A 12213-nucleotide genomic window follows, 5' to 3' on the forward strand; every position below is an offset into this window, starting at 1 on the left:
TTTTATAGCACCAGATCAAACAGGGAAAATTGCTACTCTCAGGCCGGATGCGTGCAGAGCCTGATCCGATACCCAGTTTGATGGTGATTTCCAATTAGTGGTAACTGCTTGTTATTGAGTGATATAATCAATGGGTCTTACTCCACCGGCCGGGCTGTGATTTATGACAATGTGGAGCCAGCTCCATCAAATTACAGCATCGGCAAAAGGGGCTGGAAATGCCATGAGAACACGATCAGAGTCAAGTAAGGCCAAGTTAAGTAAAGGTTGGTGATGAGGAGAAAGGCGGCTGCGTTTTGGGGAGCTCACCTTCCAAAGGAGTGGACTCTAGCCATTACTGTTGCTCAGGGGGTATCTTCATCCACAGAGAGCAAAGGTGTGCATCAGCTTCTGGCATGCACAAGGGAAATACAGCTCCTCAAAGAGACCCGCAAAGACACAGCCAAGCAGCGCCTCCAGAGAGCACTCTGCCTACAAAACTGATTTTAATTAAGACCGCTCGAAGTCATGCGAAATTATGAAACTGTCATTAGGAAAAAGAAAAGATCTGTATTCAATAACCTGATCAGATTATAAAAACATGTGGCATTCCACAACCTTTTAAACTAACACACCAGGGTTTGAACAGACACAGAAACAGCAAGCGAAAAAATTCCAACCGATGTGTTAGGCAGAGGGTGGAAATGCGGAGGGTCTTTGCTCAACTGCTTCACGCATAGGCTTCTTGCACACTTGTACTTGTTCAAAAGAAGGTTACGCTACAAAAATATTGCCAATGCGTTTAACACCTGACCTGCCAATCCACAAACCAGCCACAATCCACTTCCCTCTGCTGAGCATCTTCAGTTAATAACAACATACAGAAATTCCCCTGAATTTTCGTTAAAGAAATTTCATGTCTAGGAAGAAGGTTTTAAGTGGCCGCTCCATGGGGAAATTGCAGGCACCTCGAGCTCATCGGGGCCGCACGCACAGCGCCTGAGAGCAGCATATTCTTCCAGTTAAATTTTACTCAATGCCAAGTGTTGAAGTAAATTTGAAACATAAAAATATGATATCCAGCCCACATTTCCTGAATGCAAACATGTACATTCCTCCGAGCCAAGAAGATTATATTCCAAGCAATAATGCAAAGCCAGGGTCTGTAACGGTGATATGAGACTAACAGCCTGCCTTTGAAGACAGCGAAAAGTGCAGCAGAGCTCTCGAGGGGCTCCGGTCTGTCAGATCCCTTTTATTCCTCAGTAGCACGGCCTTGATCAACTTTCAAGATTTTTGTTTGTGAAAGGTTTTTATTTCTCCTTTGCTTTTGTGTTCAGATGTCAGGCTCAGAGGGAAGAAGAGATCAGCACTGGGATGAGGTTTTACCCACCGGCAGTATTTACTCTGTGCCGCAAAGGTCTGCTTAGCGCTTGGGATTTTTTTCCCCTTCCAGGCAGCCAGCACCCATTTCTTCGATGCAATGGTCCCGTCACCTCTAAAGTAGGGAAAAATCACCTTTCCTTTGTTTGACTTGCTTATTGGGACTTGGGGCAAAGAAAATCGTTATTACTTGTGTGTAACCACCCTGAGACGTGGGGGCTTGAGGGTACAACTGCGATTCATTCTTAGGAGATTTCATCTACGTTTAAGCTGAGTTCTAAGGGCAAGCATGTGCTCCTGTGGCTCAGGCACAGCTGGGGAGCTTGCCCCGAGCAGCAGGTTACGTTTGCCCACAACATCCGTTTTATTCCCATTATCCACAGGCACCTGTGGCATCGAAGGCCAGGTGCCCCCTGTTTTGTGCTGGCTTCACTCAGACCTTTTCTCAGGGCTGGCAGGAAACCAAGCCTGAAGCAAGAACAGGGTCCAGAGCATTCTCAACACGATCCCTTTTTCATTTTGATTCACGTGAATCTACGGCTATAAAAAGAAATGCTATTCAGGGACACATAGCACATCACATACATATTGATGCAGGAGCTGAGATAACAGTGTTTATTGACAATCCACTATCCCAAAGGTAATTCCTCTGGCTCTCATGTCTCCTGTTTACAGGTCCGAAAAGTTTGACGTTCTGCTTGTGCATCAGCCAGCTCCCAGCTCATAAATGCCAGAGCCGTTCACCAAAAGTGCTCCAAGGTTTAGCACCGCAAGACTGACAAGTTTGAGATCCAGCTGCTAATCTGGCACGGACCCAAAGCCCTTGGCTCCTGGACAATGTCAGTTCTTACACTACTGAAAAGCTAGGTTTGCAGATGGCCACTTCATGCACTCAGGGATTGTTATACACAAGGGCTGGAGTGTTCCCTTGGTGGGCTGCCAGCTGGCCCCAGCGCTGCGGGGAGCGGGCAGCAGTGCTCCGAAAGGCCCCCCAGTTTGGGGAGCACAGCCCGGGGACCTCAGCCCCAGACTTTGCTGTAGACATTTCCTTCTTTGCACCAAAAAAAAAAAAAATCACAGTGCCATTTGCAAACACAACAGAAGCGGTAGTAAGTGGCTTGCACAGAAAGAAGAGTGGTAGCCATCACTCAAACAAGTTGGAGAACCCTTCAGTAGAACTTATTTAATAAACCAGCATTTGGCCAGGTCTCGGGGCCATTCCAGACACCTGTCCTCACACCCATATATAAATTACGCCCAGCAGAAACTTCTGATTGAACGCAAGAAGGATTAGTAGCTGCACCTCCAGAGGCCACAGACAGTCTGTGGGCAAAGCTGTCCGCCAACACAACAGGGACAGAAACGACCACGACACCTCAGTTCTGCCATCAGTCCCGGGACATACACAAAACCAGCAACCAGAGCCAGCAAGGGGTTACCCGTCCGCCTGCTGGGCAGGAGACCCAACAGGACCAACCGCTCTGGCTATGGCAATGCAACGGCCTAAGCCAGGTACTGCGCAGGGCTGGAGTCACAGCCGGCCCTGTAATTCTTCCTCCCCCACCTTTAAATTTCATTTCCTCGCTGACATTTTCATCTCTCCTCTTCCAGGCTCCCCCACCAGACAATCTGTCTGGTGTTGTTAGCCTTGCCCCCAAAGACATTGCCACGCCAGGTAGTAAATAAGACCTTGCTGCCTCCACACTGCCTGCCTTAAATAACAAAATGAAAGAAACTGTGACCTTCAGAAGGTCTTTGCCTATGGTTTGGAAAGCGCTGCCTGCCAACCAGACCCCAGCCATGCTGCACAGCAAAGGGGCTTCCAAACCCACCGCAGGAGATACATGAACCACAGACTACTTCACCGCATGACTTTAATGTAATTTACCCCTCTGAGACAGGGAATTTACAGCTAGAAGGTGGCATTTAATTTTCTCCCCAGAAGGCTGATTAGCTCTTCTTTTACACCTGGACAGCTACACATCTTAGATGCCAGCCAGATCCCCACACCAGCTCCAGGTTCTTTTTTCTCTTCCCCCTCTTTAATTCTCTCTCCCTGAACATCCAAACCCACCACGCTTCCCTCCTGCTTCCCAGCAAAGCCAGGGCCCCTTGCAGGATTGCCCCACGAGGTGCAGGTGGGACGATGCCCGTACTTACTTGCTGCCTGAATCTTCGCCTTCCGGCTCACCACCAGCCCATAGTGGTTTTGCGCCATGCAATCGTACTCGCCTTCATCTGAGGATCCATCTCCCCGGACCCTCTGGAAACGGGAGACGTAGAGCGACCCGTTGGCCAACATGAAGGCATTCTCGCTGTCCACGATCATCACACCATTCTTCCGCCATGTGATGGTGATGGGCTGGATACCCTCCACCTGACAGTAGAGGATCAAGGGCTGCTCCTGCACAGCTATGTCATCGCTAGGCTCCACAACGAACGCCAGCTCGGAGGAATGGCCAAAATCTAAAACGAAGAGAAAAGGAGAGTCAGCAGCATGTCCACAAGAAGCAGCAAGAGCCAACCGCTAACAGCAGTTTACAGGGGATGATAAAACCTTTCAGATAGAGCGGGCTACAATAAGGCTACAGGGTGCAAGTGTTTTGGAGAAACACGAAGCCTTTGGGCACGCTTTGCCTCCCAAGGCTTTGCTATCAAAATCTCAGGGTGCAATTTCCAAAGGCACAACCACAGGCACAGACCCTCAAGGCCGCCTTTGGAGAGTCCAGCGAAGGGGATGGGCAGGCACACCCTCTGGTGGCTTGCCAAACCCCAGCTCCAATTCATACCCCCCTGCAGATTGCCTCCTCACCTCCCCATGCAGGGGTGCAGCAACAGGCAATAAAAACTTGCACAAGCATGGGGCATCAGCCGTTCCCATCCCAGCAGCAGAAGTTTACATAAATTGAAGAAATCTGCTCCTCTCCCCCATATAACCAGGCAGAGAGGGGGCTGCACCATGCCCCAGACCCGTCTGCAGCACAGCCGGTGGGGGTGAAGAGGGGCATCGGCAGCTCCCGATTCAGACCATATTGCCACCGGCATCTTTCCGACACTTCTGCTTGGCAGAGCAGGAGGCTGTTTGCCTCTCGCACGTAACACCATGCCCTTCGGTCGCTTTGGTCTCTCTCATGCTGTAACAGGCAAAGGATGGTGCTATTCACTCCTTAATGAAGAGCAAGTTAAGCACCAAAATACAAATGCACAATGTTGTGGCTCAGCGACACAAAAGGTTTCTTGCAAAGCAATTACGCTAAATGAAGTCCACGAGAGATAAGTTGTTGCAGAATTTGTACCAACAATAGGCAAACCCTCGCTTCCCATCATACAGATACATCCTAATCTACTTCTTTTGCCAACAGGACATTTAAATACTATGTCTTTGGCATGCTACGCTTCACTTGGTCCAGCACACCTTTTTAGGGTATAATTTGCCATACAGTCATGATTAGGCACTACAGAAGATGACAGAAACAGAGCTACTGTTTAAAGATTAGCCCAAAATACACACTGACATGAAAGACAAAAAGCAACCAAGAAACAGGAGTCATATAAATATCTGAAGGGTGTAAATGCAGGGATGGAGGGGAACTTTTTTTTTTTTTTTTTTTAAAGAAGAGCAATGGAGAAGAAATTCTGGCAGAGTAAGAAAACTACAGTTTCATCCGAACACGAGAAAAGCCTTTCTAACAGCTCTCCTGCGCAACGGCCCCTTGATGGGTGGAGGTTTCCGGCTGCTCAAACCTGCAATACATCTTCTCCCCACTTTCATGGGCTCAGGGGGACCAGCTCCACAGCTGCCCACAGAATTGGGACACACACAGGCAATTTCTCTTGGCAAACATCAGCCACAGCACAGTCTTTGTAATGCCTATCCCTAATACAGACCCCACCAAGGACAGGATCCCACCGCACTAATCTCAAAAGCAGAGTGGAGGGCAGATTGTTAATGTATGGTAAAAATAAGAGATGAGAAGAGGCAGTTATCCCAAAGAAAAAGAAGAAAAGAAAAAAAAAAAAGGTCTGTCTTTTCTGCTCTGCAAACCCAGCAAGATTTTTTTCTTTCTTTCTGTAAATCCCCATTGCTTTCTACGACAACTTAAATTGGATTATGGGGGATAAACATTGAGTGCAACCTGAGCCGAGGCAGATGGACGGAGCAGACAAAGAAGGCAGGGGTAGTGCATGGCAGGTCAAAGGTACTGCTGTCAAGGTATGAGTGTGTGCAGGGAATGGACAAACTCTACTTAGTGACAGACACCTAAAACACACTCTTTATTAACCCATTAAGTCTTAAAATGTCAGGCTAGCTCCAGCCATCTCAGTGAGCTATCGCTCACTGTGACTTCTTTTTTATGACATAGCCCTGGGGTCCTCTCAGCAAGTTAGACTCCAGCCAGCACAAACCCATCAATTACTCTTTTTTTGTGAAAATTAAGGAATTAGATGAATGCTCCGCATTTTTCTGCAAAGTGGCCAGAGTCTCAACAGCGCCTACCACGCTGGGGCCCCATTCCCCGCGTGGGTGCTCCTGGGAGTCAGGTAGGATAAGGACCCTCGCATCCCGTCACTGAACCAAGGGGGACTTCTGACTCCAGAAAGATTGAACAAGGTTTCAAGATTTAGCCTAACAGGCAATCAGAAAAAATCCCTAATGAAATAAATGCCCCATCTTCCCCCAGTCCCCCTGTACTCTTAGATAAAACAGCTTATTATTATATGTACAATAAAGGGAAGAATCAACATAATTACATGCCCTTCCCACAATAGCTGTCATTATAATAACCATCATTAAGGCCTGTGATTGGAGATAATCATGTTTACCTCCATAAACATGCGGTCTGCATCCTAACTCCAGGCTGCTCAAGCAGCAGAAGTGATGACACTCATAATTAGGATTGGTGCCCTCAGACACACGCCGGGGTGGGGACGGACACTGCCTGGTCCTGGGGTCTCCTCACGCTGTAGGCAAGAGCCGGACTGTGCCTGAAGGTGTCACGCTGTACAACGGACAGTGAGCGACTGATTTGTAACCTGCAGACACCTCATAGTGTCCAGAAGCACCCAAATTCCTCCTCAATGGATGTTTTTCTTATGGGATGCTTTTCTGACCTTGAAGAAATCCCACTGCCTCTTTCCTGGCCCTTCAGGACCAGGTGACCAACTAACCAGAGAAGCAAGCCCACCCCATCTGAGGATTTGGGAGAAGCCAAGCTCTATCTTTCACCCCGACATGGGTTTTCCATGCAAACCCAGCCAAAAGTCTCTCTTCTCCGCAGTTACTTGGATGCTGACAGATGCAGAGAGGCATCTGCTGCTCTTCAAAAGTCCCTAAGCCCTTCCCTGGCACCATGGGCACATTAGACATCCTAAAGCTGTCTATCTGGATCATCAAGTAGATAGATCTGAAATTGCCTTAAAAAACTGAGTTTTGGTTCTCAAGGGCCTCAGTATCCCAGTCTGCAAAATCCACAGGTTCTGACTTTTGTGGGGCGAATTCTGAGTCTCGCAAATAGGTAAATCATTGGTGGCACGGTTGGCGAGACCCAAGCTAGCAAGCTGACCTGAGCATGTCTGCACCACTGTGACACCGCTGACGCAGGGAAAGCTGAGCCCAGCAGTTTTCTGGCATGCAGAAAGCTCTGAGGAAGCGGCCATGGGTTCTTTTCCGGCCAAAGGTCTCCATTAAGCCAGCCCCATTCCCTATGGCCCTCAGCCTTGTGGCCTAATCTGGGGGCAGAGAGTGGGCTTGGTAAGAAGGATATCCTTCTCAATGCCATGCTTCTACAGGGCATCATGTTCCTGGGGGTTTTCTCAAAAAAGAACAAGGCCCTGGGATGCTGCACACCATCACGTATGAGAAACTGGTCCACAAAGAGCCCAACCTGAGATCCATACAGCTGCTCTGGAGAGAGCAGTGTGCAAGGCATGGTAGAAACTAGGTGCCTTAGACCTTCTTCGTCCCTTCTTAAATAACTCCCTTCATCCATTTGGCTATAACCCTGGGATTATTCGCATTAAAAATGGTTTTCAAGGATCGGGCTTCAAACAGGGCCATTGGGATTTGACCTTCCAAGACTGGCACTGTGGGGCTCTAGGTCTCAAAAGCAGACTCTGAATGCAGAGCCCTGCCTCCCTGGGATGCTCAGGATGAGACAAAGGAAGAGGGACGCTTGCAGAGGAATTTCCATGGCGGGACAAGAAGGCTCCTGGTGTTTGCTCTAGAGGTCAACTCAGATGGGCAAGAGGGAGAGCACATCAAAGCAAGGCGGTAACGAGGGAAGAGGGGGAGCCAACTCCGTTACCATAAATAACTGATCGTAGTTAGCAGTGAGGCACAGAAATGATGCTGCAAACTTGGAAGTAAATGACACTCCGAAGGCACAGGGAAACAGTAAAAGTGCAATTAATTGAGAGAGACAGAGAGGAAATTGCCAAGCGGTACACATTCACTTGGGGAGTCTGAAAGCCTCACGTTTCTCCAATGGCTGTCTGCGTATCCAAACCCAACTCATCCCACACAACGTCCCAGGTACCTCCCGAAACGGACTGTGAGGCAGCGTGGCTCGCAGCCACTCTCGGCTAGAGGCAGAAACTGTAAAACCCGGCTGACGGCAGCTTGAGTTTGTAGTTAGAGGCAGGGGTGTTAGGCAGGCAGCTGAGCAGACCGCTCGTCTCGGCGCCGGCAGGCTGTGCCGGGGAACGCACAAGGGAAAATTGCTTTGCTTTCTGCGAAAGGAGGCAGAAGGAAGCATTATTAGCTCTGACATAAAGGCCACAAGAAAATTATTGGAATCCTCATTCTACAAGTCTCCTTTTGAGAAACATTTACCATCTCCCTGAGCAATACAATCTGTGACTATATGTGCAAATATTTAACAAAAACTATTTTCCCTATTGATCAAGCAGATAGGCATACTCAGAGAAACCAATTAGCACTTGTGCTTTTGAACCAAGAGATTTATTTAGTGCTGAGAGAAAGAACTTCGAATTAATGTGAAGCTTAAAAGACACTTTGAAGTACATTTAAAAAAAAAATAAGTTTAATTATTTTTTACTTGACACTGTGATTCATGTTCAAAGCTTCAAAAGAACTTGCTTATACCCTAGCATTGTCTTTTTCCATTTGGGAAACACGATTTTGGCTTTCCCTCCTGTGCTTCTGAAAAATACAGCAGCTGATCTCACGGCTCTAATTAGCGGTGACATCCATCGCAAAGGACCTCAGTCACACCATGGCTCATCCTCCTGGACCCTGTCCAGACCCACAGCCAGCAGGGCCATCCCTGCCCTGGGAGCTCACAGTCCCGGCAGATGAAGCCCGTATTATTACTCCCGTTCTAGACAGGGAACGTTAATCACAGGGAGATGAAATGGCCTGCTAAGGGCCTGGTCTGAGCTCGCGGCAAGGCGAGATATTGCAGGAGCGCCCAGGTCCACCTTGCTCTTCCTGGAGCAGCATCATCAGGAGCACCGGCGGGGAGACTGCGGCAGCCCCGGCTCCTCTCCCATCACATCCACAGCACAACATCCACCTGCAAACTGCCTCTCACGAGCAGAAATTCACTTTCTCCTGATTTACCATGTTTGTTCCCAGCATAACACAACATAAATCAGCAGCGACCCACTGGTGAGCCTTACCACCACCAAGGTTAGCCCCTCCAGTCCTGCTTTGATAAAGTCAAAAGAAAATGTCCCTGGGCTCCCGCCAGCGCAGGACCAGAGGTTTTTATAGTGGACTACAGGTGAGTATTAGGACCAAAAATTTGGGTGTAGGTTGGGACAGCCCTACAAAAAAGGGCTCCTGTTTTTTCAGTGGAAGTTTGTTGTTTGTCCCTTCTGCAAATGGGAGGATATGGAAGGAAGAGATATCTGGACCTGAAAGACACTCTCCAGCAGATTATAACAGGTTTCAGGCTGATGAAATTGGCAACCTAAAAATCCAGCTGGTGCCCCCTTAAATCTCCTTGAGGCTGACCCAGACCCTAAGGAGAAAAGCACTACACTGCAGTAAAGTGCAAATTGGTTCTTAAGGGCATCCAGAAAAATTTACATTTAAAGAAGAAGAGAATAGGCTGTAACAGGCCCAACATCTTGCTGGCCATAAAGTTTACTAGCTCAGAATTTTTTATTCCCTTCCCTTTCAGACAAGAGGTTATATAAAGCGATTTTTCCATCAGGGCGCATAAACCACATCCACTCATTAAGCGATTGCAGGAGGTCTCTGTTGAGGATAACGCGACCTCTCGGCCACCTGATGCAGAGCCCAGAGACATGCCCGGGATTGCTGCCCTTGGCAGGGAGACAGATTTTAGCCGAGGAAAGCAAACACAGCCCAAAGAGCTGGAGAAGTTGCCCCAAATAATTTTCAGATGTTCGAGACTAGACTGGGCAAATCCCAGGAGGTCGCTCGTTAAACAGTGTGGAAGCTGGAACCGTTCACAGCACAAAGACCCTTTCCAGGACAAGCTCCAAGTCCTTGTGGGCTCCCCCGTCTCTGAAGAAAGCAGGGTAAAACCTGTTGCTATAGCTGGAAAGGGCAAAAACCTTTTCTGACATAATTGCCCACAGAAGTTCCATCCACAGTGAGGCTTCCAGAGAGCACGGCAGCAAGCCGAGCGTAGGATGTGTTGTTATTTGCATTCCCCACGTGTTTCGCAGCCCTGACCAGATCACAGTCTCACCGCAGAGGGCATCAGCGATACAAATACGGAGCAGGAAACAACCGCGCACGAGAGGACGGCAAAGGCAGCGGCCAAGATGGCAAACGCTGTGGCCAGAGCCAGGGTCCCCACAGGCTTCGGCCCCCGAGGCTGCTCTAATGCAGAATGGGGTAATAGCGGGTTTCGGCCCACAACTCTGCAAGAAAGCATCAGAGAGGTGGCTGTCGCCATGTCCAGTCCCTTGCACAGACCCAGCTGGGAACAGACTGGCCATGCAGTGGGTGACGACGCTCGTGGATCACAGGCACATCGGCTGGGAGGAGCGGGATGGCACGAGGCTGCCCAGAGAGCCACAGGCACCCTGGCATCACGGTGCCAAAGCCACCAGCCAACACAGCCCTGTCACCCAGCCCTTGAAATTCAGCTTGAGCACTGGCAGGCAGGACTGGATGGTGTGCAAGGAAAGGAAAGGCAAGCTCCTTCTGGAAGAAAAGAAGTTTCTGTGCACTTTAAAACCTTTGAAACTCTTAATCGCACCCAGGGGATTCAAAAGAAGCACAGCACTCTCTCCTCCCTGCCGTCCCCTCTGCCTTACCACCTCCCACCCTGAAATTCAGGATGCAGGAACGCATCGTGTTGCTCCTCTCCGGCACTGCCAAGCACCACACCGACCCCTGCTCCCTCCAAAACCAGAGCCGTTTTAACAAAACACTAGCACTCCTCTCCCTTTTCACATACTCTCAGGTTTCAGTAGCAAAGATCCTTTTGCAAAAGCATCTTCACAACTCAGCAGAATCATGCACCACAACCCGCATCCTCCTGACTTGCCATTAGCTTCATCAACACAATTACATGCGCAAGAACCAAAAAAAGAAAAAAAAAAAAAAAGGCAGCAAATCCTTGACTCGGCTCTGAAACTCTGGTTTTAAATTACCAGCGCAGGAGCGGGTCTGGGTTGTTAAGTGACTGGGCTCCTCTCGAGTGGAGGGTGCGATACAACAGTGACATTTGATATAATAGCAAGGCCAGATCAGTATGCTGTGTGCTTTTCTCGGTGCGCTCGCCTATTTCCCTCTCTCTTCTCTTAAAGTGCAATTATTGACATGTTCGCCTCCTTAACCATCAGTTTTATATGCTTGCCAATGACTCCTGAACATGTGCAAACAATTATTTTTATTTTCTTGCAAAACCAAAATGTTGCATATTCTTTTGGATAAACGGACCCGGGTAGATTTTCATGAGCCCTGCTGCATAATTTATTAGTTTCTAAACTCTGTAAAACTAAAAGCTCCAGTAAAGTTCAAATAAGTTTGTGATTTCAAAGTAATTTTGAATGGACTATTCCTGTTCCTGCCCAACGTTATTCAGTTGATTTAAATGGGAATTCTTAACCTGCAGAGGGGGGCTCCTGCATTGTTTTGTTAGATCAAATAAAGGGACAATATCCGGGGTCAGAAGCTCAGGAGCGCAAAGCATGAAATAAAGGGGGAGGGGGAAGGGGGCAAAGAGAAAAGCATCTTCGGTCCCAGATCTGTTGCAGGCTGCAAAATGAAGCACATGGTTTGCTGGAACGCTCGCTGCTTTGGCAGGGAAAGCCCCACTGCACGCTGTTCCCCGTGCTGCAGCCCCGCATCAGGGACCCATCCTGCTCACAACGGAGCCAGCGCTGGATCCTAACGCTGCGGCAAGCAAGCCGGGTCCGGCCATCCCAGCAAGGCGGAGAAAGATGTTTTAAGGCAGTGGGACAGGGAGGTGCGGGGGCAGCAGTGTCCCAAAGGTTTGTGAAACGAGGGGTTGGCGTTGCATGCGGTCACTGCTTGGGACTTCACACGCTGCGATGTGGGACTCTCCAGAAACAAGGAAATCGGAGAAAGAAAAGTTGAGACAGACAGAAAAGAGGGAGAGAGGCTTTCTCATCTGCAGACATAAAATGAGAGCAGTTTTGGAGCTCTGCTGCTGAGATGCTCCACACTGGCCCATGCTGGGCTCATTGCACCAGAGTACGTGGGCCAAAACTGGGACTGAGCAGGAAAGAGAGAGCAGGGAATTGGGCTCTAACCTTGGATCTGGAAGCCTTTGCCCAGCTTCTCTCCCTGGAAAACCTTTGCCAGCTCCTAAGCGAGCGCGGGAGCTTGCGCTGTGCAAGGTCCAGAGCCTGAGAGGTAACAATAACAGGAGCAATTAGAGT

At 49.0% G+C, this 12213-nt stretch overlaps 1 protein-coding gene across 1 annotated transcript in view; it reads right to left on the bottom strand.

The window, feature by feature from the left end:
• Nucleotides 1-12213, bottom strand: part of IGDCC3 (immunoglobulin superfamily DCC subclass member 3) — a 106721-nt gene that overhangs the window by 91649 nt on the left and 2859 nt on the right. Inside the window, exon 2 of the mRNA XM_063346253.1 lies at nucleotides 3523-3828. Coding sequence (XP_063202323.1) covers nucleotides 3523-3828 — 306 coding nt within the window. The remainder of the gene's footprint in view (nucleotides 1-3522; nucleotides 3829-12213) is intronic.

The sequence above is a fragment of the Chroicocephalus ridibundus genome, chromosome 9 (assembly GCF_963924245.1).
Source record: "Chroicocephalus ridibundus chromosome 9, bChrRid1.1, whole genome shotgun sequence".
Lineage (NCBI taxonomy): Eukaryota > Metazoa > Chordata > Aves > Charadriiformes > Laridae > Chroicocephalus > Chroicocephalus ridibundus.